The 26,567-nt window shown below is 39.9% G+C and overlaps 2 protein-coding genes across 6 annotated transcripts in view; both read right to left on the bottom strand.

Annotated features, from left to right (window-relative positions):
* Positions 1–4,047: 4,047 nt before the first annotated feature.
* Positions 4,048–17,555, bottom strand: cntn1b (contactin 1b). The gene is made up of 24 exons (XM_006780632.3): positions 17,425–17,555; positions 12,936–13,068; positions 12,788–12,823; positions 12,563–12,689; positions 12,297–12,478; positions 11,119–11,214; positions 10,786–10,998; positions 10,603–10,702; positions 8,917–9,101; positions 8,711–8,835; positions 8,473–8,590; positions 8,216–8,366; positions 8,003–8,130; positions 7,738–7,910; positions 7,460–7,583; positions 6,863–7,030; positions 6,518–6,667; positions 6,357–6,427; positions 6,016–6,268; positions 5,796–5,917; positions 5,517–5,706; positions 5,304–5,425; positions 5,031–5,187; positions 4,048–4,924 (listed from the first exon to the last, which is right to left on the bottom strand). Exons 2-24 carry the CDS (start codon positions 12,988–12,990, stop codon positions 4,842–4,844), a joined length of 3,129 nt encoding a protein of 1,042 aa, XP_006780695.2. The 5' UTR covers positions 12,991–13,068; positions 17,425–17,555; the 3' UTR covers positions 4,048–4,841.
* Positions 17,556–19,131: 1,576 nt separating this feature from the next.
* The window catches only part of nrcama (neuronal cell adhesion molecule a), a 63,671-nt gene continuing 56,235 nt past the window's right edge, over positions 19,132–26,567 (bottom strand). For all 5 annotated transcript variants that reach the window (XM_087830302.1, XM_087830305.1, XM_087830304.1 and 2 more), the window contains 5 exons: positions 26,038–26,160; positions 25,742–25,897; positions 24,042–24,173; positions 23,872–23,950; positions 19,132–22,512 (listed from right to left, as the gene is read on the bottom strand). In XM_087830302.1, coding sequence (XP_087686428.1) covers positions 22,278–22,512; positions 23,872–23,950; positions 24,042–24,173; positions 25,742–25,897; positions 26,038–26,160 — 725 coding nt within the window. In that variant the 3' untranslated portion in view covers positions 19,132–22,277. The remainder of the gene's footprint in view (positions 22,513–23,871; positions 23,951–24,041; positions 24,174–25,741; positions 25,898–26,037; positions 26,161–26,567) is intronic.

Below are 26,567 nucleotides of genomic sequence, written 5' to 3'. Positions count from 1 at the left end.
GTTATAACCACTCTAAACTGTTGAGTTGAATCTATAATCCTAACTGCTTTTGAATGCTTGTTATAATCTGAAATGTGTATGTGCTGGCCTTCTGTCTGGTGGAAAAGGTTACAAGGTGAAACTGAGTGCAGTTCATGATGACACAAACACACAGTAGACCTTATCTCATTTATAGGTGAGAGGTTAATCATGTTTGCTTGTAACTCTAAAATTGTCTCTGTAAAAGAGGAATAGTTTCTAGCTGTCTCTGCAAACAGAGGAACAGTTTGGTTTTCCAGACGGGAAGTGAAAGTCAGATGACAGGAAGCATCTGCTGTGGAGACGGAGACAATGTTATTTTAAACTGTATTAAGTCATTGTGGTTTTGAAACCTATGTATGAACTGTATCTGAGTGACGTTTAGGGGTGTAGTAAATTTAAGCCCCAGAAGGTATAAAACACCTGCTTATGCTCTGTAATTTGGGGATCGGCGCTGTCTGCGTACAGCGGGCGATCTTCCCACGCGTGTGCATTAAAATCATCGTTTGACTCCACCCGGCCGGACCAGTGTTGTTATTATGGAAGTAGATTACCTCCTCTACCCCTCCTCAATATGAACCTAACAAAAGACAGGTCAAGGCTCCAAAAGCCCAAAGGCGATATAACAGTTTTTGTTTGCTACATGGATCATTTTAGTTCAGCTGGGCGTCTTTCCTTTTGTTATATTTCTTTAAGAGTTCAAAATGTGTTAATTACATAAATAAAATGTAATTTTCTCTGTAGCACTTCATGGATTTTATAAGCAACACATCTTAGTTGTTCACACAAAGCATGAAGGTAAAAAACCAATATATACAGTGTTATCTTCATTCTAGATGTCAAAAAGTATTTGCAGCTCCCAGTGTTTTCTTTTGCGTGGAAACTGGGTCCAAACGGCTCTTTGGGTGTTAAAGGTCGCTGACTGCTAGGGAAAGCATTATGTCAATGAATGTCCTCACTAAGATAGCTGAACGGGGTTGTGTGTGTGTGTGTGGCAGGTTTCCTATCATAAAAAAATAAACTCTGAAGTTGTTTGTCATAGACTGCTTTAAATAATTGTTCAAGTAAAATAAATGGAATCAATTGCTCAAATGAATTCATTGAAAGCATATTCACAGATATCAGTGCTGGACTTCAGTCTGCATATGTATTATTCATCAGGTGATGTAACCCAATCGCCTTTCTCATTTACAGTAATGATCCAGAGGATTTTTGTGCTTCCTGCACATATCGATGTTCAGTATAACACATCCTCAAAGTGACAGTGTTCAGCTGCTATATGTAATTTTCTGAATATACATGTTGGAAATCAGTCTCATTTATCAACACAACTTCAAGTTCTGCTGACAAACCAAACACAATTTCACTGCAACAAACTCCAACAAAAATACCATTTAGCAGAGCTACTGCTGTCCCAGCCACAAACAATATATTTGTGTTCATTGTCCAGAGGAGATCTATACCAAAAATACTAATAAAAGCTGAAGGAACCATGAATCACAACAGGCTTTTCAATATCCTTCTCTGGAGGACGACTCGTTCCCCTGCCATGGAAGACTCACCTTTGCACATCTGCTGTGATTGTTTGTAAATGACTGCAGCACTGATTTCAGCCTCGCATGGGATTTTCAGTGTTTGTGTAATTTGTTTGAATGGAAGGAGGTAAAATGGGAGAAAAACTGGTAATGAAGGTGGCTGCAGGAGAGATAAAAGCCACCCACAGAGACTACTGCACTATATACAAGCAAGAGCACAAGTAAAAAGCATGGACTTACAAAAGCCTCCTTTTGCTCTCCAACAGCATCACAGATATTATGGTCATGCTGTAGCCACTGCTTTGGAGTAAGCAAAGCAATACTGCAGTAATACGCTGTATGACAAAACTCCCTCTAGGATGCAGTGAATCCCTCCTTCTTCATCTCTCTATTAGCTTGGAAATACCATAAAATCTTTACTATAAATAACATAAATATAGAAAACTATGTTTTTTTAAAAGTTCTTCATTTATTAAGGTATTTATTTCCACCCTCGTCTCGCTGTCTAGGATTTACGGACACAGAATGTTCTGGTGGATGCACAGGGGTGGGCAGCACGGGTCAACAGGTCACTGTTTCCATTTTCTTGACTACACACATCAAAGTCACTACATCACTAGACCAACACCCTAATAAACACACTCTCTACTTTAGGTGTGGGGGCTGTTTTGGAAAGGGTCATGCAGTGGGTCAGCTGTCTGCTGACAGGCTTTGGGGAGGGGAAAACTCAAAACTGCACAATATCAGTCACAACAACAACAGCAAAAAATCCCTCCATAGTACTTAGAACAGAGACAATCAACATTTTACAACAATTTCTACTCACCTGGTTGACCTATATGTTTCCAGTGCCATTAGCCAGTTGTTGTTAGGTACACTAGTTCACCTACAAATATCTCATGAGCCAATCACATAGCAGCAACTCAGTGCATTTAGGGATTTAGACATGGAAAGACAATCTGCTGTGGTTCAAACTGGGCATCAAAATGTTAATTTACGAAAAGTGACTCTGAATCTAGCATGGTTCTCAGGGTGGTGTCATTATTCCAGAAAATCCTGACCCACTGGGATTTTCTACACATCCATCCGTAGAGGCTTTAGAGAGAATGGTCTGAAGATGAGAGAAATGCCTTGTTGGTGACAAAATTTAGAGCAGCATGCCCAGACTCCTTTTAGTGGATAGGAAGGCAAAAGTAACTCATATAGCTCAAATAAAATATGCAGAAGAGCATTTCTAAGTGCACAACATAGCCGGCAGCGATTCTGCTGCAGCACACGACCACACTGGGTCCCGCTCCTATCAGCTGAGAATAGAAAAATGAAGCTACAACTCACAAAGGTTCAGATAAGATAAGATGAAACTTTATTAATCCCTCGGGTGGGTTCCTCTGGGAAATTCGGTTTCCAAAAAAGCACAGCACCGACAGAAGTTACAGAGTTACAGAATATTATATGTATATATATATATATATATATATATATATATATATATATATATATATATATATATAAATACAGAGACATATATAAGTAAAATATACAAAGGGGATAAATAGAATAAATAGGAATAAAAATAAAAATAAAAATACAAGTGAATTGCATATTTCAAGTATAGAAGTCTATTGCACCGTTGACTATTAACAAAAAGTATTGCACAAAAGGTATTTGCACAGTGAAGTGAAGAGGCACTACAGCTTAGTTGTTAGTTGTTCCCCCCTCCTTTGTCCTCCTGTTTCCCCTCCCTCTCCCCTCCAGAGAGGAGGTTCACCAAAACTAGAAGATTGTAGAAGATTGTGGAAGACCACAGATCCCGAAAACATTGCCTAGTGTGATAACTGTTTACTTCTGGTGCCCATTATCAGTGGTTTAGGCCACAGTGGTTGTATTATCGCATGGCATACCAAATGAGCATCATTTAAACATCAACAATGCCCATCCCTTTATGACCACAGGATAACGCGCCATGCAGCAACGCTAAAGTCATCTCAAACTGTGTTTTTATGAATATAATAATGAGCTCACTGGCTTCCACAGTCACCAGATCTTCATTCAGTAGAGCACTTTTGGGATGTGGTGGAAAGGAGATTTTAGGCAAACTGCAGTGACTGTATAATGCTGTCATGTTAATATGGAGCTAAATCACAGAGAAATGTGTCCAGAATCTATGGCATGAAGAATTAAAGCAACAAAGGTCTTAACCCAGTATAAGCAAAGCAGCATAAGCAGTATGTGTGCTAACATACCCGCCAAGTTCTCTCCCTGTTTTCTCTACAAGCAGTGACTGTTATGGAGTTTTACTCAGGTTAAGAACAAAACACTTAGCAGGTACAGTGATGGGTAACTAAAACAGTGGCTAACATGTGGCTGTACTGCCATCTGTTGACTGAAAACACACATCACATTTCCACAAATCCTCCAAAAATAATCAAGTTGTGCCATTTGTTGGGACTCAGTTGGGACGCATTGAGAAAATTTCACAAGAACACAGTCGTCATTTGTTTGTTGCATTCGGTTTAATGGTTTTGCAGCTTGACACAAAAGAAGTTAGCGTACAGATCCAGGTGATATACAGTAGTAGATGTCAAAGCGATATGCCTTTCATTGTTAATAAATCCAAATAACAATTTAGAGTCATTGCGAAACCCACAGCCCCCCCACCAACATTCTGTCCCCGTCGTTGGTAGCATTACTCCTGTTTCAATAAATAAATTTAAAAAAGAAGAAGAAAAAACGCTATTCACAAATAACTTACATACCTTTAATAAACACTTTTTAAAAATAACCAAAAGCATTTCTTATTATATTTTTGTGTACATACTAATGACTGATTTAACAGAGAGATGGAGACTGTCTGTGCAAAAAAAAATAATCATAATTTTTCCATAAAAAAAAATTAATAGAAAATAACTTAAGAGACTGGAAAATCACACTTTTCGCTTGACGAACAACTTAAACTTTCTTTTCCTTGTGCATTTATTTCTATCTACACAGTGTTTGGAGAATCATGTGCCTTGTCATATAATCCATTCAAGACATTTTAGATCTAGGTCATATGATGGTATACAAATATGGTTGGTAATTGGTCTAGAAAAGCATTTGGATTAACAACAAATCTTATTTCTGAGAAACAATTTTCTTTTTCCAGTATTGTGTTACACCTGAACAAAAGCTAGAAGGATGCAAGTGAGCATCAATGTGAAGACTGTTTGATAATAAAGACTAGATCCTCAATATGGTCCGTGTATTTGCTTCCCAGAGTCTGTTATATACATGTTGCTTGAGGCAGGCTTAAATTTCCAGTCCCACAACGCACAGTGCCAGCAGCACCAAAGACACCAGGCTTAAGGTGGGCGTGATTGTGGATGCATGACCTGAGGAAGAAGAAGAAACAACATCAAACACACAAAAAAGTGATTGAAAAGTAGGTAAAATGGGTGAAGACTTTCATTTTTATTTAATGATTTTTCTGAGCTTTACCCAGAATCTTAATCCTCCTGATTGGGCCATCTCCTCCTTCATAACGGCCGCGCACCATCATTTCATAATCTCCAACCTGAGGCATGGGGAAGTCCATGAAGTGCCAGCCAGTGATGTAGACCTTCCCATAGATGTAGCCTGACTTTCTGAACATGACCTGGCGGATGATGAGAAACATGGAAGGTCTTCAGCAATCCTGCTGTCGCTATACGACAGACGTGAGAAACTTGTTTGAACTCTAATTAAAAGAGTTAAAACAAACACTTTACAAACCTTGTAGTACAGCGGGAAGGAAATATTACCGAACCAGTCGTACTGGATATGATCCCACCACACATACAGCCATTTCCCTGTCCAACTGATGTATCGCCACATCCTGGGAGGATCTGGTGGTGCTGTAAAGAGATCATTTATTGAGTCTCCAAATGCAGATTTGCTCCTTATTATAAATCTTATTATAGTTATGCTGTGAGTCGTCTGTCTTACGTGGCCTCTTGGTGAACATCTCACACATTTCTCCAGGGGGTCCGAGGCCTGCTCCATTGTAGGCACGGACCTCGATGAGGTAGTGTGAATCTGGCAGCATATTTTCCAGCCTTGTCTGATTGACTGAGGCTGAGACAAAAATACGATTGGCACCTGGCTCCGGATCATCATATTTTCTCCAGTATCTGACCTAGATGACAGGATATGGGATTGTTATGGAATAGACCCCTGTTCAACTGATTGTTAATGCAACTATCTAATGTCTCTGCGGTTCTGTACCTGGTATCCCTCAATATACTGTTGTAGGCCTGTTCCAGTGTCAACCACTGGCAGCCACCAAACCAGAGCTTCAGTGGAGGACACAGGCCTAGCGTAGATATCTGTTGGAGATTCTGTAGGTACTGGAGAAGATGGAGAAAAATGAAATTGAAAAAAGGTGCTCATAGTTTCCACGGTAATAAAAACAGGAATGTGATCAAGCCCAAAGCAAAGTTCTTACCATCTCGTGGATAGTAGATGACCTTTGTGAGGGTGTAGGGTCCGTCTCCTTTCACATTAAATGACTTGATCTTCACCTGAAACTCTCGCACCTGGAAGTCTTCCTCAGTGGGGATGAAATAGGTGTCTCTGTGAACGTGTCGTCTCGTCTCAGGGTCCGAGATGGTCTCGTACCACCAGTCGTAAGCATCGTGAGGCTTAAACGCGACGATGTAGCCAAACTTCTTACCATAGAAGTACCAAGGCTCCACGGGCTAAAGGTCACAAGTTGAAACGGTTTCCAATAAAATTCAACTGTTAAAATGGAACTTGCGAATGAGGAAGTCAAGCAGAGACACCTACTGTCCACGTGATGATTATCTCACCATTTCGACCTCCATAACCGGCCAGATTGGTGGGAGACACAACTGGTGCTGAGGGCAAGAAAATAGTTTATCATTAGTATTTTTAAAATAGCATATCTAACATAATCACAACTTCAATTTTTTTTTTTTTATCCTTACGAGCGTCCCAGGTTTTGATCTTGAGGGAGGGGATACTGGCCTCTCCAGAGCCATGCTCATTAGTAGCAATGATCCTAAACTGATATTCCATCCAAGGATACAAGTCTGTCACCTCTGCTTTCTCCATACTGCCATCAAGAACAGTTGGAGCTGAAGGACACAAGGAACATTTAAATCAAATGATGCAATAATAATAAATATATCTATTCTTTTTTAAGTAATTTATATCCAAAAGAATCACAGATCATACTAATTAGTTTCAGAGCCTAAAAATAGTAAAGGATGCTTTAGTTTATCATATCTGTGGCATGAGTTGGCCCCCTGCTGGCAGCGAGCAGTACTCACAAGTGCTGGCATTCCTCCAGTCATCTTCATATAGAGCCCAGTAGTGTCTGGTCTGAATGGTATAGTAGAGAATAGGGCTATTATGCTCAGCTCCTTTAGTCCACCACAGCTTCACCCACGTGTCCCCAATCTCTTCCACCCGAATCACACCAGGAGGACCAGGAACACCTGGGTTTTGGGGATCAGATGAGGGAGGAGAATGAAAAAACATGGAAAAATTAGCATAAGGGGTATAATCATAATATGATAAAAATAATTCCAGTTTTTCTGTAGTCACTTATATTCAGTAGTGTTGCTTTGTTCTAGGATATCAGAACAGACTTGAATGGCAAAAGATGTCATGCCTATTTGCTAGCATGGAAAAATATTGAGCTGGGGGTGGGTTCCCAAGTAGCTTGCAGATCTGCAGCAACACTAGGCAGGCTACAGCAGCTTACATAGCATACTTTTATATGAGATTTCCTCATTGGATCCATGAAAATGTAACAGCTTTGCCATCACTTGCTGATGTGGGCTGGCACTGAGAACTTTCCTTTACAGCTTTCTAAGACTATACTTGACTCTTTACATCTGTGTTCACCTCATGCTGAGACTGACCTACAATCTTGAGATCACAGTAGGCAGTGTCACTGTCCACAACAGTCTGAGCCGTGCAGGTGTAGCGACCTTCGTGCCAAATTTGAGCGTTCAATATTTTCAGGTCGCCAACACCATCTTCGTTCTAAATGACAGGAAACAACAGCATAATAGAAGGAAGGAAACCCAAAGGAGAGAAGGATAATGAGAAAAGTGGGTGAAGAAGACAGAGGATCTTTAGTCTGCATCTTCGAAGAAGGTTTAACATAAATATGGCTGTAATAAATCACCAACCCTACCATGACACGTTCATATTGTTGCCACTCTGCATTAAAGTCGATGACTCTGAAGTCTATAGCCCAGATAAACGTGATGTCCAGCATGGGGTCGTATGAAGCTTCACACTTCAGAATCACCTCGTCACCAACTTTAGCCTCAGTGTCCTCAGGTGCTACTGTGATGCTGGTAGCCTCTAAGTAAAAGAATATTATAAATACACTTAAAAATCATTCTAGATTGTGGGATCTTTACTCTGTTTAGATGCACACATATACATGTGCTGACCTGTGATGGTGAGATAGCCAGAGCTGTTGGCCTTTCCTCTGTCATTCTCCGCAAAGCAGGTGTAAACGCCTTCATCGTTTTTGGTGGCATTCAAGATCTCCAGACTCCCATCAAACAGGATTGAAATGCTGTGAATATGGACATAAGCAGTTAAGCTTCCTGATGTGCCTTTTTTCAACAAGCAAAGGAGTAAAGCTGAGGTATTAGGCTGACCGTGAGCTGTTGTAGAGGAGCTCTTTGCCCTTTGTCCAGGTGAATCGAGGTCTAGGAGCCGCTCTGGGTTTACACTCAATCACCACACGTCCGTCTTTAGCTCCGAGAAGCTGCTTCTTCACAGGGTTGAACTCGAATGTTGGCGCACAGGCTGGAGGGAGGTTAGAAGTGTCATTTTGTGTTTAATACCTGTCTTAAACCATAATGTAGCAGTTCAGTTGTGCTTTTAAATGTCAAAGTTCACTAAATCAGAGTACCGATGACTCGCAGCTCAGCGTTGGCGTATTTGATGCCCCAGTAGTTCTCAGCGATGCACTGATACATCCCGGAGTCAGCAAAAGTCAGGCTGGAAAACTTCAGCTCACCTTTACCATACTAGAAAACACACAACCCAAATGTGTACTTGAGCCAAAGAAGACTTACACACAGCAACTGTAAAGCCAAGCTGAGATATCATAATGCCCAGGTTCTCACAACATGTCAAAGAGTTTTTACCATATATCCATCTTTATACCAGCGGATGAAAGGGAAGGGTTTCCCTGATGCCACACAGCGCATGCTGTGCTCTGAGCCAATGTCTTTCATCGTGTTATTGATGGTCTCTGCCCACTCCGGAGCAGCTGGAAAAACACAATGGGAATCACTATACATTACTGGATAACACAGACAGGCAAGTCACTGAGCTCTGACAAATGACTTACACTCCACGTAGAGCCAGGCCTTGTGCCAGTCCTTTCCTTTAGTGTTGATGGCTTCACACTCATAAAATCCCACATCTTCGTACTGTACATTAAACAGATGAAGCACGGCCCCCGATTCACTGATTTCATGATTAGCTGGGAGGTCTGTGGCATCAACCTTCCTCCATACAATATGTGGGATGGGACTGTGCAGAAAATACAGTTAGTTAGTTGATGTGATAGTAAAGCAAACTAACCAGAGGCTCTTCTTTGATGCAGTCCCTACAGATAAAGGTATAAAAAAAATAAAAGTATTTTAAAAAGTATAAAAAAAATGTCTTAGACCACCAGCCAGTTTAAATTAACAGAACTGTTCATTACCCAAGTCATTTTTCTATTTCTGTAATAGGCAATCCAAGAATATTCACAAACTCTTTGTACAAAATAATCTTAATGTAAAATATAATTCTTCTCCATAAATTTTCAATTTTACTGTTGTAAAAAAGCAGAAAAAAGTAAGACTCATTACTATTTTTGGATTAAGAAGCAAAATTACAGTTTTTTACTTGCATACTTGAACAGAAAAATTTGTTTTAATGAGATCTCCCTATTTTACGAGATAGGGAAAATGAGTAAACGTTTGGAATTAATCTGCATTCGTTTTACTTAAGTTGCTTTGGAAAACACTATCTAATGTCTAAAGTCCTGGTTAAGGTTAGGGATAAGGGTATGGTTAGGGATAAGGTAGTGCTGTCAGCATTAATCTTGTTAAAATGACGTTAACACCATAACCGCATTAACGCGACAAATCTACGTTAGTGAGTTAACGCGGATCTCCCCGCGTGTGGGGCTGGACTGCGCTAACGCATTAATGAGCTAACCGTGCTGATGCGTTGACGCCGTGCTGACAGCACTAGTTTAGGAATAAGGTTAGGGCTGGAATACATGGCTGGGACGTGTATTACCCTGGGAGAGTCATTCTACTGGATTTTATCCATAACCCAGGCATAGCATAAGAACGCAGAAGGAACACCTCATCACTGTATTACACCTCGGGAGTGAGAACAGGCTGAATTTGAATGTGAATTGAGTTTGTAATTTGCCAATAAAGTTTTTAGTTTTACACAGGTTTTTGACAGATCACTCGAATAGTTTTATTTTCTTGTTTTTATGACAGTTAGTCAAATAAATTGGTTAGGCACTGTACATGAATGCAAACTTAAGAATAATTTAAGATATTCAAAAGATATAACGTTCCTATTTGGAACACGTAAGTATACAACCCCTTTAGTTGCAGACTGTTTCCAGTTTTTCTTGAGTTTGAAACAGGACTATAATATTTCAGTGGTTTTTTTAAATATGGATTTTGACTCAGTCATTTAACAATCCAAACATTTTTTCTTTTTGAGCCATTCTTCTTTGCATTTCTCTGCATGTGATTGTATTTCTATTGAAAGTCCAGTTTCTGTAAATGACTTACAAATGACTGCAAAAAGTTGTTTTTACGTGGCATCTGCTCGCATTTATACCAATTAATTATCAGTAAAAGGGAATCAAATGTGTGCTCTTGTTACCTTGCCTAGTTTAAAAAAAAAAGTCAACTATTTCCATTATTGTTTCCACATAAACTCTTTCCTATGGTATTTGAATGCATCAGTGTTATCCAATGCTTGCATGTGTACATGAATTATACTAAGAAAAACTTACTTTCCAAGAGCAAAGCATTCTAATGTAATATTAGAGGCCAGCATGGCAGTGGTATCTGGGAACTTCACCCTGATGTCTGCTGGGTATTTTCTCTCCTCACCTGGAAGAAAAGGCTTCATTATATATACACTAATAAAGCATGCAAAAATCCTTTTCTGGTATCGTTGCAGCACGGTGACTAACCATCTTCAGGGGGTAAGGGGATGAGAGGGATGAATTTGGAGAAAACACTCTTTCCTAAGACGGGACTAGAAACAAAGCAAGAGTAGTTTCCTGCATCCTGAGCTTCCACCTTGGCAATGTAGAGGTTCCCAGTCTTCTGGGAGACAAACCTACGACGGTCTGTGTTCAGGAACACTGGGAACTCATTGAAGATCCAGCGGTAGGTAACCTCCTCTGAAAGGGAACAGAAAGAGGGAGAGATGCATGGGCCACTTTTTCTTGTTTACACCTCTGAAATCTACACACTGTTTGAATGATGAATTTTAGCTGTAATTCTTGAAGACATGTACATACGTGGCCAGGCTTTTGGAGGTACACACAACAGAACTGCTCCCTGTCCTTCTTTGACATAAACTGGCTCTCTCTCTTCATCAGGAAACTCACCCAGAACTACGCAGAAAGTACACAGGGGTCAAAGTTCAGCCACTGCAAAACTGCTCAAAGGTGTGAATAAGCTTTAGTCATTAAGGAGCTCAATGAGTCAACACAGTGTTTAATAAGTATTATGATTCAAAGAGCATTCCCTCAAAGATGAAAACTTGCTGTGTTGCTTTCTAGATTTTAGTCTCTGTTGTCCTCTCTTCTGTAAATGGTACTTACATAGTGCCTTTCTACGTAGTTAAACGTTCAATTTGCTTTTCCTACAAGTCTCTATCACGCAATCACACACACATTTGTACCGCTCTTGTACTGGTAGATTTACTGGTAGCTTTTATTTGTTCGATTGGTAGAAGACCCGTTCTACCACCTGAGCCTCGGCCTTAGTGATTTGGAACTGCCATACCTGGCTTAGGTTTTTTCCATTTGATCTCCACTTAGTCTTTATCTGTATGCAAGCCTGAGGACGTTACAGTTGAAATTAATACATAAATATCAACACTAAAACAATCTGGACCAGTCAAGGAACTCAATCGTCACAACCTTAATGAGTTGGAGATAATGTGAGCAGACACGCTGTCGAACCTAAAGCTAAAGCACATATTCAGCTCAAGATGTCAACACTGAACTTAAGCAGGAATGCCGTGTTTGGTGGTATTCACTTTCAAATACATTTTTAATTTTATTTCTTTGACTTTTTGCTTTTAATTTAGTTCAGTTTAGTTTAAAAAGCAGTTTTGGTCTTTATTATTTTTTATTGTATGGAAGGCATACGTCAGAGGCAAGACTTAGGAAAGTCAATACAGTTAATAGAATAAAAACACACAACTTGACTCACATTCTTGTAGGCATCCAAAATGTCAATAAATATGACCATCAAAGCCTTAAAAGACAAGTTTTAATAACAACTCTTTACTAAATTAACAAACACAAAAACTAAGAATGTTTCCTGTATATTTTTTAAGTTAGTTTTATTTCGTTTTTTCAAATGTCTAGTTTAAAGTTTTATTTGAGTGACCTAAAATGTTTTGGGTTTTTTTTTTATATAGTTTTAGTTTTTAGTTCAGTTTTAACTATATTAACGTTATACTCACATCCAAACTTGACCCTGGCCTCTTTGCTGATAACGGTGCCGTAAATATTCCTGGCCACACAGACGTACGTCCCAGCATGTTTCTTCTGGATTGGATTGGTGATTACCAAATTCCCCCCCACCAAGCTGTAGTGCTCATCCGGCTGCTCCTTGAGCTTGATTTCCCAGTTATCCCGACGCCACCTAGCAGCAATTCAAATGTGACATCCTGTAATGTAATTTAATGTATTTCTTATTTAGGAAAACTATCTTGCGCCGGCTTGTAACCTGTATGTAGCTGGGGGGTTAGCACGTGCTCTGCAGTTCATGGAGATTCTCCCATCGGGTGAGTCTTCGATGTAAACCACATCCACAGGCTCCTCTTCAAATATGGGGCCGTAACCAGTAGCATCCTCTGATACAGAACAAATTAGTTAGTTCATACATATTAGATCATAAATAATCCTGAATTAGCTCTTTTAGAATCCTTATATTATGACAAAACCAACTCACCACCGTATATTCTGGGCTCACCAAACAAAACTGCCACTAGAAGAGTAGAAACATTAAACATTAAAGGCTGCACAGTAATATCTTTTTTTTTCCTCAACATCATTTTGAGAGAGCATGTGTTATTTTTAGGCATCATTAGTTTTTTTACCTGTGAGGGAGGGGAAGGAGGAGAGAGCCAGCAGCAATAAAGCAGTGGAAGCCATGGCAGTCAGCAGACTGACTCAGATGGATGGAGGTGGATGGAGAGAAAAGTCGATGGACAGGACATGAACCGGGAAGGGCTGAAAGAGACAGAGAGGAAGGAGAGCTTTTCCTTCAGGATCTATACGTCATCATTTGTTTCATTATTCAGTTCAACTTATTTTATTTCTTCAAAACACTTATGTCACTCAAAACAGGCTAATGACACTACATGCTATTTACAGGACTGCAGACCAGAAGCAGTCAGTGCAGAGCAAGCTGGAATCCTCCCTGTGAATATAAATGATTCAGGATGTCAGTGACTCAGCAGTACAATGCAGTGTGAGCTGGGTGGGTGCACAACCACGAGAACGTGCACCTGCACAAACACACATACCTGCACTGTCTGAGTGCACGCTCAAACACTGAAACTCCACAACTGCCTGCATATGAACAAAACACATTGTAGCTCAGCATTACTTAAAAGCTCCCGCAGTGCCATGAAACATGTTTACACATCACTCCTACAGGATTAAATGACAGGACTGCTGCTATGTGTTGGTGTGTGTGTTTGCAACAGCAGTTGTCAAACATGACACAGTGTGAAAAACTGAAGGAATGACTCACAGAGGCATGGATATGTAAAGTATGACCTTGGATTGGTTAACAGGATGGGTTAAGCTGGAAATTGGATATCTCTGTGTAAAGTTTTAAAATCTCTTGTGGAGAATCCCTGTATGATTATCTGTTTTTCCCCTGTCTTGGCAGTGTTTGCTACTTTGCAGCTGTGCTGGGGACCAAGTGGCAACCAGTAAATGCAGTTCCAGGACTGGCCACTTGAGGCTGACTCCAAGAGCCAATCAGTTACCATAACCAGGGGTGCACATAAGTGGTCCGCAGGTGCACATTCGCACCAGATAAGAGGTTGCAACACACGTTTGCGTACATATAAAAGGCATTGTTTTTGTCTGCTAAAGTGGGATTTTCACGGCATATTCTGCACCACATCTCTGTGCGTTCATCATTTGTTTGAAGCCAACTCACCTCCTGCAACCACTTTTCCGAGAATACGCGTTTCTTTTGCGGTTTGGACTCCTTCTGACATTTCTTTGGAGGTGGAGGAACACCAAAGTAATTGCTTAAAGGAGCTTGCTTCTTCGACATCTTTAAGAGTTCTAAACAAATGTCTGTCCTCTTCCAGAAAATCTTATGTACGCAAACGTGCGTTGCAGCTTCTTATCTGGTGTGCGTCTTTTATTTTGACAGCGAATGTGCACCTGCGGACCACTTATGTGCACTCCTGACCATAACTCCCATTTTAAAATACTGTTATTTACAACAGAAATATACAGGTTTACAGCCCTGTGCAGATAGGTTATTTTTTAGTATTAATGGGTAATTTATCTCTTCATAACAACTGTGGGGGTAGAGATTAATGTAACCCATTTAAGGTTTACAGCTTTGCACATGCTAGCTATCTATTTGATCTCACCATCGCTAATTAGGGTCACTGAATTTCTATCAGTTAGCTAAAAGATAATATATTCTGTTTTGTTCTTCCAATAAGTCTATTTTTGTCATCAACTTTACCATTTTATTTGTGTGTTATTTAGCATTATTGTAGCACCCATTCAGTCTATGGATGCTCCTAGTTAAATAAGCTTACTAGCCCTCAATTCTTACCTTTAACTACGATCAATTCATGCTCCAAAAAAGCAAGATGGCAACAACAGTAAGTTAAAGTTAAGGTTTTAAATCAGCAAAGCCACATCTACAACCTAGTATGTAGATAGCATTTGGTTTTAATAAGCAAACAAGCCATCTCAAAGGTTGTTTTAGTTATACTGTTTTATGCAAGGCTGCTTTAGTTAGCACCCTTTGTGTAAGCCCACTGATAGCTAACTAAAGGCTTCTTCCCCTTTGTGATTTCAGTTTACTGTAAATATAGATGGAAATATGGAAATTTTTTTGCATAAGAATGACAACTAAAATCTTTAGTCGTATTTTAAGCAACTCTGTTATAAACTGTAAGATGACCTTGTTGTTGCTTATATGACATTTACATTTCAGGTTTCAATATTTAACCTCCTAGGACCTGGCGTCCACATATGTGGACATCACATTTTGGGTTATTTAGACCAAAATACTAAATTTTTCTCTACAAGGGCCTGATATCCACTTACGAGGACATTATACTGCTACTGTTCTATCGAAATTTTAAATGAATATCCTCATATGTGGCTCTCATTTTTCTTAGAAACAAAAATCAGGTAAAAAAAAAAATCTGGTAATTCTTTGTTTTTACATTCATCAGGTCCCAATATGCCCAAATATGAAAGAGAAATTGAAAATGCATGCTGTGGAAGAGTTCGGGTCTCAGGAGGTTAAAAAAGGAATGAAGGAAAAGCCTGACTCTGTAATTGTGACGAATCTTGTTGTGGGATTAGTGGGGGTAAATGCTACTTGGCAGCTTCTCATTTTTGTATTAGTGTTGCAAAGTGCACTGGTTCGGCACAGAATAGACAACTACTACAGCTATGTATGCAAGTTACTTCACTTTACATAGCCAAATACTATTTATACATTTCCTTGAAGTCTCTGCTGACTTGTTGAGGATACAAGAGCTGCAGATTTCTCTTTTGTGTCTGCCGCTGGTTCAAAATGCATCGGAAATCTTTCAATTTGCTCTAAACCATCATCAACTCAGGCTTACAATGGATAATCTTCATACACTGTCACATGGAATGAGGCCGTATTAAACTGAACATATTAAACATTACATTTATATAGTTAAAGGCATATACTGTATGCATGAAAACTACAATTAACATGCACTTCACTTTAGTAATGCAAACTTTAAAAGGCAAATTGAAGCTGAACAGATATGGTAAAAAAAAATGTGGCAAAAAAATAGACCTAGAAAGGGCCAAACAGCCATCATTCTCAGTTAGCAGCGTCTGTCTCAAACAAGCAGAAAGAGGGAGTGAGAGAGCAAAGGCATACACCCAGTAGCTTATCCACATGCAGAGACTGCAGCAGTGACTTCTCAAAGGCCCTCATGATGACTCAGCACTAATGTCACCATAGCTGCACAGCTATGCGTCTGTGCACCTTGTCCTAAGATGAAAGTACATCTCTTTTGCATCTACGATATGGGTACACAGATCTGTACACAGGCTACATTGAAAGTGTGCAAACACATACAGAAATCACTTTTATATATAGTACTTTCATACAGCTTTGGCTTTGCAGATTAAAGTTGCAATCTGTCATAATGGAAATTCTGATCAATTCATCTGAGTTTGTTTTCATGCGATTCCCAGCTGGCAATAATCCCATCACCATCCTCTTTGGACAGGCCAGAAAAAAATTTAGGTCAGCACACGTATTAAGCCTCAAGTCTCTCTCGGGGGCTGACTGGATAACCATGTTTGCATGCGGCTTTTGTGGCTGCCAGAAATCACATTCATAGTAATGTTAGAATTCAGCAACAGGGCACTCGAGTAATGCTGCTTTAATCTTGAGTTTGCTGGGTTACTTATGCACGGGCATTTGGATCACAAGTGATGTAAATGACAGAATAAAGACACATGAGGCTGAATAAGGAATAATCAGAATCTTGCAGCCAAATCCATTTGGTGAAGGACTTTTCAGCATCTGAAAGGAGGCGTTACACTCGTCACATCTTTTACAATCTGTTAAATCCCAGCAGACAAGGGGAAAAGAGAGAAGGTGTAGGGGAGGGACACAATCCTGCGATGTGAGCAAACCCATTTGAAGTTGCCTTGGTTATACGTATATAATATGACTCTTACAGCTACTTCCATTTCTTTCACACTATGCAACAAATACACTGAACACAGTGCAGGCCGTTTGCAGCACTAATCTGGCTGACTGTTAAGTTCATATTCAAAGGGTATGCAGGATGTGGCTCTATAGCAATACACATTTAATTTAACAATAATTCAGAATTAATGTTTTAAGAGGATAGATGTTCCACCGCATTTATACAGCAGTTTGGGCCAATAAGGGAGTAGCCCTGTCTAATACTTTCCCAAGCAGATGCCATAATGGATCAACTGCACTCTGCGCCCTTGACGCATCCAGTATGAGACACTTTCACCTTGAGTCTCCTCCCTGCATCCACTGATGCACTTTTTTAAAAAAGCATGTGCTGCAGTCGATTCACTCTGAACTAAACCTGCAGAGTGAAATGCAAAGCCAGACAGCGCTGACTTTGTCGCAGTCTTCAGTCTTTTAAAGTAACTGCGCAGTTCCTTACATCGCTTCACCCCTATGACGACTGAGCGGCACCGGTAATTCACTGCTCTGCATTGCGGTACTCCAGAGCCGGTCCATTTCCACACTCCAGCTCTCAAAGCACCCCCGGTTTATTCTCACATCTCCGGACACGAAGAGACAATTGTGTCATGCACGCGCTGCGGTGTCGTTCTTACCTTTTGAGGCGGAATGAGAAATTTCAGCGCACTGTCTTCATGGCACACCTGGACCCGAACCGCAACGTGCCACAGAGCCCACCCCGCCGGAGCGTCCCGTTCAGATGAACTTTTCTATTGGATGAGAGAGGCTGAGTGGCAGGTCATGGTTAGCGGGGAGGAGGCGGCTGCGATTGGCTTTCGAGAGAGGGAGGATGAGGATGGGAGGGATGCGAGCATCATGCTTGTGCGCATCCCAGACGAGGGAAATAAAGTCACAGTGGGGGAAAAAATAATTGGTTCAGTCATAATAAGTATTAAAAATAAATCAATAAAATTAAAGGAGGAAATATATTAAGGCGAGTTATTGAATTGCTGTCATCTGATTGAAAATAAAGTACAAGGGCAGGTTATAACTTGGCACTCCAATGCACTAAAGATTTCGCAGGAATTTGGAAATTTATTATAATACAAAGGGATGTGGGAAATTTGAAAAAGAAAGACATAAAGGAAAGCTTCCCATAGCTGATGCGGCCATGTGCTGTGCATCTTAAATGACCTGCAGATTAATTATTAATGGTGGATTGCAGACCAGGCGAGGTACAAGGATTCCTTACAATACAATAACATAATTAATCCTACAGTTTTTTGTTTTTTTTACCTATCCTACAAGTTTTGTACTTTTTTAAGTAAAAGTACAAAACTATTAAAGTCAACTACTTAAAGTATCTCAAGTAAGTTCTTACTCTATGATTAGCTAATTTTACAATGAAAAGAAGTGATTTAGTTACACATTTTTGTTGATAATCTGTCTTTAATACAAATGTAGAAGTAGAAAGGAGCACAACAGAAAAACTGTTTGTATGTTTGTATCAGTACTGCAGTTACTGCGCTTTTACACACTGACAGTCCTCCTCACATGATTTACAGGATGAGACTTATGGGAGGAAATGATTTGATCCACAGTGTGATTAAAGAATAGCTAACACGTTAGCCTAAATAAATATGTTGTCTAGTCCACTGCATGCACTTACAGTGTTTAACAAATTTATCAGACCACCTGTCTTAAAAGCAAGAAAACACAAATATTTTTTATTACAAGTATACAAGTGAATAACTGTAGTTTGGCATCATAATCAAACGATAATATAGTGGTTTTTTGTTTTTTTTTTGCTTTTTTTAAAAAAAATAAAAGAGCACATTTGAAAAACCATGGGTGACGACAATAATTATATTTTAGCATTAAAATATAATTCAGATTAAAGCGCTTGCACATACTGGTGACTCGAATGAATAATACTGTCAATTTAGGCTGTGGGATAAACCTTATACTGGATGAAGGTCTAATAAAATTGTTAATGTGTGTTGTCATTATTTGAAAACATTTTTTCAAATTTGGATTTCCAGTCTTTTTTCCTTAATACTGTGTATGCCTATATGCTGGTTTTTGAATTTTGTAGTCATCTTCTCTGATAGCTGTCATATTTCCATGGATTTCCTTTTCAATGGAAACCAGTGTTACAGTGGAATTTGAATAAAGCACACACACACACCACACATGCGGTGCTCCAGATGTATGTTAATCTTGTGAGGATTAACTTTCAATTGTTAATCTCTGCCGGTCATTAGCTGGAGAAAAGACAAATCATGCACTAGGTGGCGCCACACACACGCACATACACACTTTATGTTTTACCCCTTGTACAAAGTCAAAGAAAAACATACCAGTTGTGGAATCCTGAAACCAACATTTATTTCATTTTTTTAAACTTCATTTAAAATACAAAATATTTTGCAATATTATATCGTAGAGTAAACCATTTTGACAGCCTTTCATGCTTCTCGTGTAGCGTTAACATTAACCAGAATGTCATATCATATACTGTGTATCCTACTGTATGTTAACCAGTAACTAGAACATCGTTTCTGGTGTATTCACACTCCAATTTGCCAGTTCGGTTATAAATCCATGCTGACCATATTTCCATATGCTCCCAATTAATATTAATTGTGGGGTTTTTCGTCTTCTTTTTGCATGCACACGCTTTAAAAGGATATCATTTTTAACTGATGTCTAGTTTAGGACAATAGTTCTTGTGCGAGCTACATCCACCCACACGGTGTTGTCCCAAAATAGATGCATGTGTTTATTTTAAATGATATAGCCTATTTAACTGTGTGCCTTTTTTTTGTAATTTATTGTAAAAAATACAGAAAATGTGCATGAACTGTCTAAAACAGAAACAATACAGGTGTCACAAGAGCTCAGTCACAAGTTAAATAATCTCCTTTGATACCTGATCGGCTAAACATTTGCAAAGTCACCTGACGGGTTAAAATATAAAATAACTTCACACCAAATGAAAAAGAATGATAACTGTAAATAGTCCCATCTCACACTGAACTGACTGAGGTCTAGCTCTCACCTTCGACCTCAACGTGCTCAATTCAAAGTATTATTTACAAAAATGCAACAGAAATATCTACACGTGGAAAGCTGACACGTTGCAACCTAAAAACTTGATGCAAGTTATGATAAACCCAACACATGGAAATGTTCTCTGAAAAAGAAAAGGAAAGAAAGTTTTGCATGTCCCGTTGAGAGTGGGAGCAGACTGCTTGACACACATCGGAATTATAGACTGGTACCAATGGAAACAGAAAGCAACGGCATACATTGGGCACGCTGCAACGCGGTAGCATGCATGTGGTGCACACGCTCACTCTCGTGCACCCGGACATTCACACTTAAGCTTCATTCATTTTACAGTAATATAAAACTCACTGCGCTCAGACTGAGACGACATACAGCATAAGGGTTGAATGCATAAACCGAAGTCACCAGTGTGTTTTACCATTTGGAGTGAAACAAGCAATATATTCACATGAACAGATACACCTGTTTTCACATTCAGTATCATTTTTATGACCGCGTCGTTTCTAAGCGCTACCAGCAAATGTAAGTCTATTCCAGATGTTGAGTCTGGTTCCCACTGGCGGTTACCTGGCGAGAAGGTTGGCAGTTGTTTAGTGCTCCCAACAGGTTGGGAGAAGTTTGAAATGGACACATGACACATTTTTCCCATTTTATTATCGAGTGTTCACAGCTGGATGGTATGATTATATGATGCGTATACACTGTGAGCTGATGGTAGCTGGATAATATGATTGTCAACAAGGGCATAGCAATCTATAGGTGGAAGCGACCCCTCACAACAAATGCCACTGTGTAACATCAAAATTGTTCAAATCAAGTCACGTTTATAGCACTGTGTAGGAACCCTGGACTCCAAAATGAAAGAGGCTATTTTTTTTAAATAACTAGCCCACATATTTACGATATTTAGTGACATTACAGCTGATAAAATGGTCTTAGTTTTAATGTTCCCCTATGAACAACTTTATTATCAGCTAAATCCTGAAGCGCATTTCTTTGCGGTGTTGAACACTCGCGTAGCTTTTAAAGCTGTTATTAAGGTAAGGTCGGGTGGTATTCTGAATGCATCGCAGCTGTAGACTTCTTGAACTGCTCTGAGCTCTGGTCTGTCTCATGTATGAAGGAAGGATGTCACTATGAATCAGGTTGCCGTTCACTACAAAGGCACTAGAAACCGTGCTGAGAGCTTCTCAATCATTAACATCCAAACATCCAGACACCGCTGCACCATCTCTCGGTGAACCTTTCTCTAAATGCGACATATTTGCAGCACAGTATGCACAGCACATATGCAAGAAGGAATGCTATCGGAAGCAGTGCTGGGGTAGCGGTTAGCTCTGTCCACGTAAAACAGAGGCCTGCGCAGGGGCCACAACTCGAGGTGGAAGCACCTGGCAATGACACTGGATCAATCACCACTTAAGAGATCAGTGAGAAGAAGCGCAGGCTTGGGACAAACACAAAAGACTGCAAAAAAGAAAAAATGGGAGGCCGACTGCAGTTAAGTGTGGGAGGTCTGGCTAGCTGGCTGGTGTGATAAGTGGCTGAAAGCTGAGCTTATCTAATGTCTAGCCAGGTTTTTAATGATCGCAAATAGACGTACCTGTCCTTAAAATATAGCTTTCTTCTTCTTCTACCACATATGTACAAAAAAGGTCAGTCTCAAAAACCTATGCTAGCTTCTACTTGGAGTCACACATTTCACAGCAGTCTCTGCAAAGACACTGCTGTCTTTTTTTCCTCTATATATCATACGTGATTTGACATTTTCTGACTGATAAAAAAAGGAAACAATAAAAGACATACCCAGCTGCTTGTAGGCGTGCATGGAATACAGTTTCAACACGCAGCTTACCTCTGCAACAACTGACACGAGTGTGGTAAAACGCTTATTAGGATCACAATTTACTCCATGCATATGTTTATGAATGGGATTGGATGCATTGTTTTGCCTGCCTTCTGGTTATGTACTGTAGCTTGATAAAATATATCTTTTTTGATATTTCATATCTAGTATATTTTGCAAAGGATATCAAATGGCACTAACACACTTAAAAGATTCGTGCTCAGTCTGAGTGGTAAAAACCCCTTCGGGTACATTCCTTTTGCTTTTCTGTATTGTTTGCTCTCTCCTTCCCTCATTTCACACCTTCTTTCAATGGTTATGGGTGATGTGGAGCCGGTCTTTGCCATGTTGAGTGCGTCTTGATGAGTGGAGGTCACAGTGTGACCGGGGCTGGCAGGTGTGGGGATGAGGTCGTGTCAGCAGTCTTGGTGACAGTTAGCCATGGCCACCGGAGTGAGAACCACCAAGGGGTTAAGGTAGGTGTCCACAACAACTGTCACCTTAGCAGCTGTCACCACAGAGATGGTCACATTTGCCAGGGTGACAAGGGAGTGGCTGAAGCGAGCGTTGCAGCCGGGCCGTGGCCCTTTGTTAGACAAATGAATTCATGGCGTTGACAGGCGACGGGGCCTCCGAGCTCTCGTTGCCTTCGTGCGTGTCTTTTTCTTTCTTGCCGCTGTACTGGCCGATGAAGGAGCCGTCCTCGTTGAACTGCCCGTCCCCACCTTCACCGTAATCCACCAGACTGTCGTCGCTCTCGTCACGCCGCACCGTCCCGTTGGACGGCGTCCGGCTACCCTTCAGCGGCTTGTGGTCCTCAGTGTCACTGTAAGGAGTAGGAAGATGGCTGAGAAAGAACTCGTGCAGCTTGCAGAAAGTCTTCTGCACTTCTCATAACCTTTTAGAAAGAAAACAGGCTCTTCAAGCACATAAGCAGTCTGGCTTTTCCACTGCACAAGCATACCTTACCACAGTGACAATATCACTGCAACTTTATGCCATTTTTGGTACACATTTTGATGAAGCTCACTTCAAATGTGCAAATACATCCACAAGTGATTACTTTTTTAAACTAAAAACTTAAAATGAGCAAAATCATGGGGTAAGTGATACATTACATGTGGTACTGTTATTGTACAGTGGAGCAGCTCAGTTAAATATCATTTAGGGTGTTAGTGCTGTGGTGGTTCAAGTCCGGGTGCAGCGCTGCAAGAGGAGTTTGCAAATACGTGCCGTTCAGTCCTTTGCAATGTACCTGCATCCGAATGCAATTTCTGAAACGCTTTCAGTCAATATGCTTTCGCTTTACATGCAGGAATCCAAAATGCAAACAGCATCATTTAAACCATTTTGTCACGCTCCACCTGTATTAACACATTGACTTTTATTCAATACTATGGCAGCTACAGTGAGGATCATCCAAGTACTTTAGCACTTAATGGAGATATTAAAGACATTATCATTATTAAAACACTAAAATGAAGGGAGCTAGAAGCAGTTAAAGCAGTAATATTAAATGGTAAATCTGGAGTGTTAATGCTGGTACTATAATGAGCATCATGACACAGTAGTCTCTGCCTTCATTTTCTCTTTAATCAGGAACTCAAGGAGGTTTTATAGGTTGCTTGAATTGCATGCTGCTTTTATCGCATCTTGTCTTACCTCTCCATCGACCTAAACCCCTCCCCCCGAAAAAACAAAACAGAAAGATAAAAGTGGAAGGACACATGAAAAGCAATTCATGAGCCACAGAGAGTGTCTATTTTTTTGTGAGCTTTTTTTGGAAACAGACAGCGCTTTCAGCTCTGCTAGTCGAAGCATGCAAGATCTCACTTGTTTTAAGAGCAGTTAGTACACAATTGAAGAGGCCAGAGATGAAATAACTTGTTAAAATTGACATATTGTACAATATGAAAAAGCTTTTTTTATATTAGATGGGCAATGTGCAGGTGAGTTGGTAAATGTAAGAGTCAAAGCAGAGTAGTTTGGATTTCGCCTTGCCTCTGTGGAGTGTTTGGTAATCGAGTCTGGTGGGGGGAGTGTTTCTGCAGCCCGGTAAAATGTTCTACATATACAAACAGGCCAGTCAGGACACAATGGACCAACACAAAGAGAACGCTCATACACTGCTCTCTGCTCTGGTCCTATTTTAACCACGCTTCTCTGACTGAAGAACGTCTCTCACCTGTACTCTCCAAATGTCCCGTCATCCTCCTTCATGGGTTGGATCTCTGGGTCTTGGTGAGCGTCTTCTTTTTCTTTCACTGTCAGTTTCAACAGCAATTAATTTAAATTTCCGCCCATCCCCGACTACAGGCTTGGACTCATAATGCACGCAGATAATGTGTGGTTTACCTGGATATTTGCCACCCTTGTTTCTCTTGATGAAACACACTATTAGAAGCACCAAGATGAGGAGAGCGATGGCACACATCAGTCCAATAAACCAGCCCTGGGTAGCGATGTCTACCTGCCGGCTGGCTACAGCTGGAGAAAGAAAGAAAGAGGAAAGAAAGAAAGAAAAAGGGGTGGGGAGAAGTTCACAGAAATAAAATAAACATAAGTGTCAGCTCAGAATGTACTTCTAGGCTCCTATAACAGTGAAACTGTCCTCTTCATGCTGAGCAACACTGAGATTAACAGAAGCTGTAAACACAGGATGGAACTGTGAAATGGGTTAATATGACGATTACATGGAGGACCAAAACAGCCAACATTAAAAACAAAAATAAATCTATAATTAGGGAATAAATAAATGACTTTAAATAAATTATTATGACGCTTATGGTGATGTTCAATAAGGAAGATCTGTAATCACTGCTGTTGTCAGTGCTTAAACTGCTAGCCTATTCTTTATTTCACTTCCACTTTCCCACGTTGTCAAACTGACAACGCTGACATCGTTACTCTAGTCCAATCATTTTCTTTCCCCATCCCACAGAACAGAGCCAATTGGCCTCTATTTTGCATACTTCAAATCTCAGCACTCTTCTTGCAATCTGCTTTCGTGCAATCCGTCTCATCCAAGCCTTCATCTTCATCTTCACCACCACCAGCATTTACACTACGGTGGGTCTTGTCCTAATTCTTATCACCGCTGAGATTCTGTCCTGCTATGCCAGGTCATCAGAGTCTAATCACCAAGTAGCTTAATTGAATTCTATATCTCAGTAAATCACATTCAGTTCTTCCAAATGATCTCTCCTTATCAAAATTGCATGAAAAAGAATGCAAAACAAAAATACACACAATATTAATGCATTGATACATGCTCTTGCAACAATATTGTTTGGTCTGTGATGTCTTTTTTCTGTTGCTGGCTGGTTGTCAGACAGCGTGACCATATAATCCACAAGCAGAGACCTTGTGGATCACAGTAAGATGTGTTTACTTCTGTACGTATTTACTTTTCTATAAATTTTCTGCTTCTATCTACTTTCAATTGTATTAATTTCATATATACTTACCTTTCCATTTTCCTATTTATTTAGCCAGACTAAATTATTTCTGTTTTTCGATGACATTGTTGTTTTAGTATTGAAACTAGGTTGCTGTCGTTGTGTGCAAAGTGTGCACCGTAGAGGTCTAATTTTTCTAGAAACTTAGACCTTTCTCAAGGTCTAAGTTTCCAGATGACTGGAAAAATGAGGTGTTCAGTTAAACTGGATAATCACTCATTTGCAAGACGAAGAAGCTAAAAGTGCCTGAAAAAGGGCAAAGAAATATGGGTGCGGGGGGTATTATTTTGTTTTACAGAGTCACGTGTTTCTGTCTTTGTTAATTTATTATTTCAGCAGTTCTGATCCTCAATGCATGTAGGCACTAACTAAATTAAAAGAGTTACAAAGGTAATAATGGGCATTGTGGTGACGACTTTAAATGACATGCATTAGACCAGAGGCTACTGATGGCAACTCCTGACATGCTTGTACGCTAACTAACTACCGTACATTCATGTCTGAGTGTAACAAACTAAATCTGATGATGAAGAGAAAAAAAAAGATGAGGCAGGCACTGAAAACAAAAACCATCTATGTCGAGGCATGCTGCCTCACCTGGCACCGTAACCAACATTTCGTCTGTGCTGTGGACTGTCGGGTCGGCTGCATCTTTAGCTATCACTTTCACCCTATAGGAAGTTCCTGGCTTTAAACCTTTTATTGTATGTGAGTGTGAACCGTTTGCAAACTCCTTTTTCCACTCATCTTTACCTGGAATCGAGGCAGTGGAAAGGAATTAGATTCAGGAATCTGATACTTGGATAAATGCTAATTTTGAAAAATCAGATCTAGTCAGTTGTAAGCAAGTCAAGACATGCACTGATGCTTTGAAATACAAGAGAAAGCCTTACTGTTCTCAACAATATACTCCACATATACATTCTTATGGTGTCCAAAGTATTCCCAACTGATCACTGCACTGTCCTCTGATACAGAAGTGTTAACTGTGCCAAAAGCACGACCCACAGGAGGCGCTGGGCACCGAAGAGAGAGAGAAAATGTGTTTTTTGCTAATATAAAACATAAAAAGTACACATTTTTTAAAGACACCTACATTTTCAACTTACTAAATTACATTAATCTAGAATAAATCCAGTAAAATAAGTAAAATTATATCAATGTTTACTAGGGGTGCAACGATACACAAAATTCACGGTTCGGTTGGGTTTGATACTTTGGTGTCACAGTTCGATATTTTTTCGATACAAAAAAAAATGTTGATGCCTTTTTAATTTGTCATTTATTAAAATTATAAATATATATTTTAACTCAAAAGTACAGTTTTTAAATTTAATGTTGCTGAAACAGTAATTAAAAAAATAAATCTATCTGATCGAGAAATCACTCATCTTTGGAAAAGAGAGTTTATTACAGAGAAATG

This window comes from Neolamprologus brichardi, chromosome 17, assembly GCF_056152115.1.
Source record: "Neolamprologus brichardi isolate AB-2024 chromosome 17, ASM5615211v1, whole genome shotgun sequence".
Taxonomy (NCBI): Eukaryota; Metazoa; Chordata; class Actinopteri; order Cichliformes; family Cichlidae; genus Neolamprologus; species Neolamprologus brichardi.
Note: the sequence above shows the minus strand (reverse complement) of the source record. Positions and strands in the feature narration are given on the sequence as shown.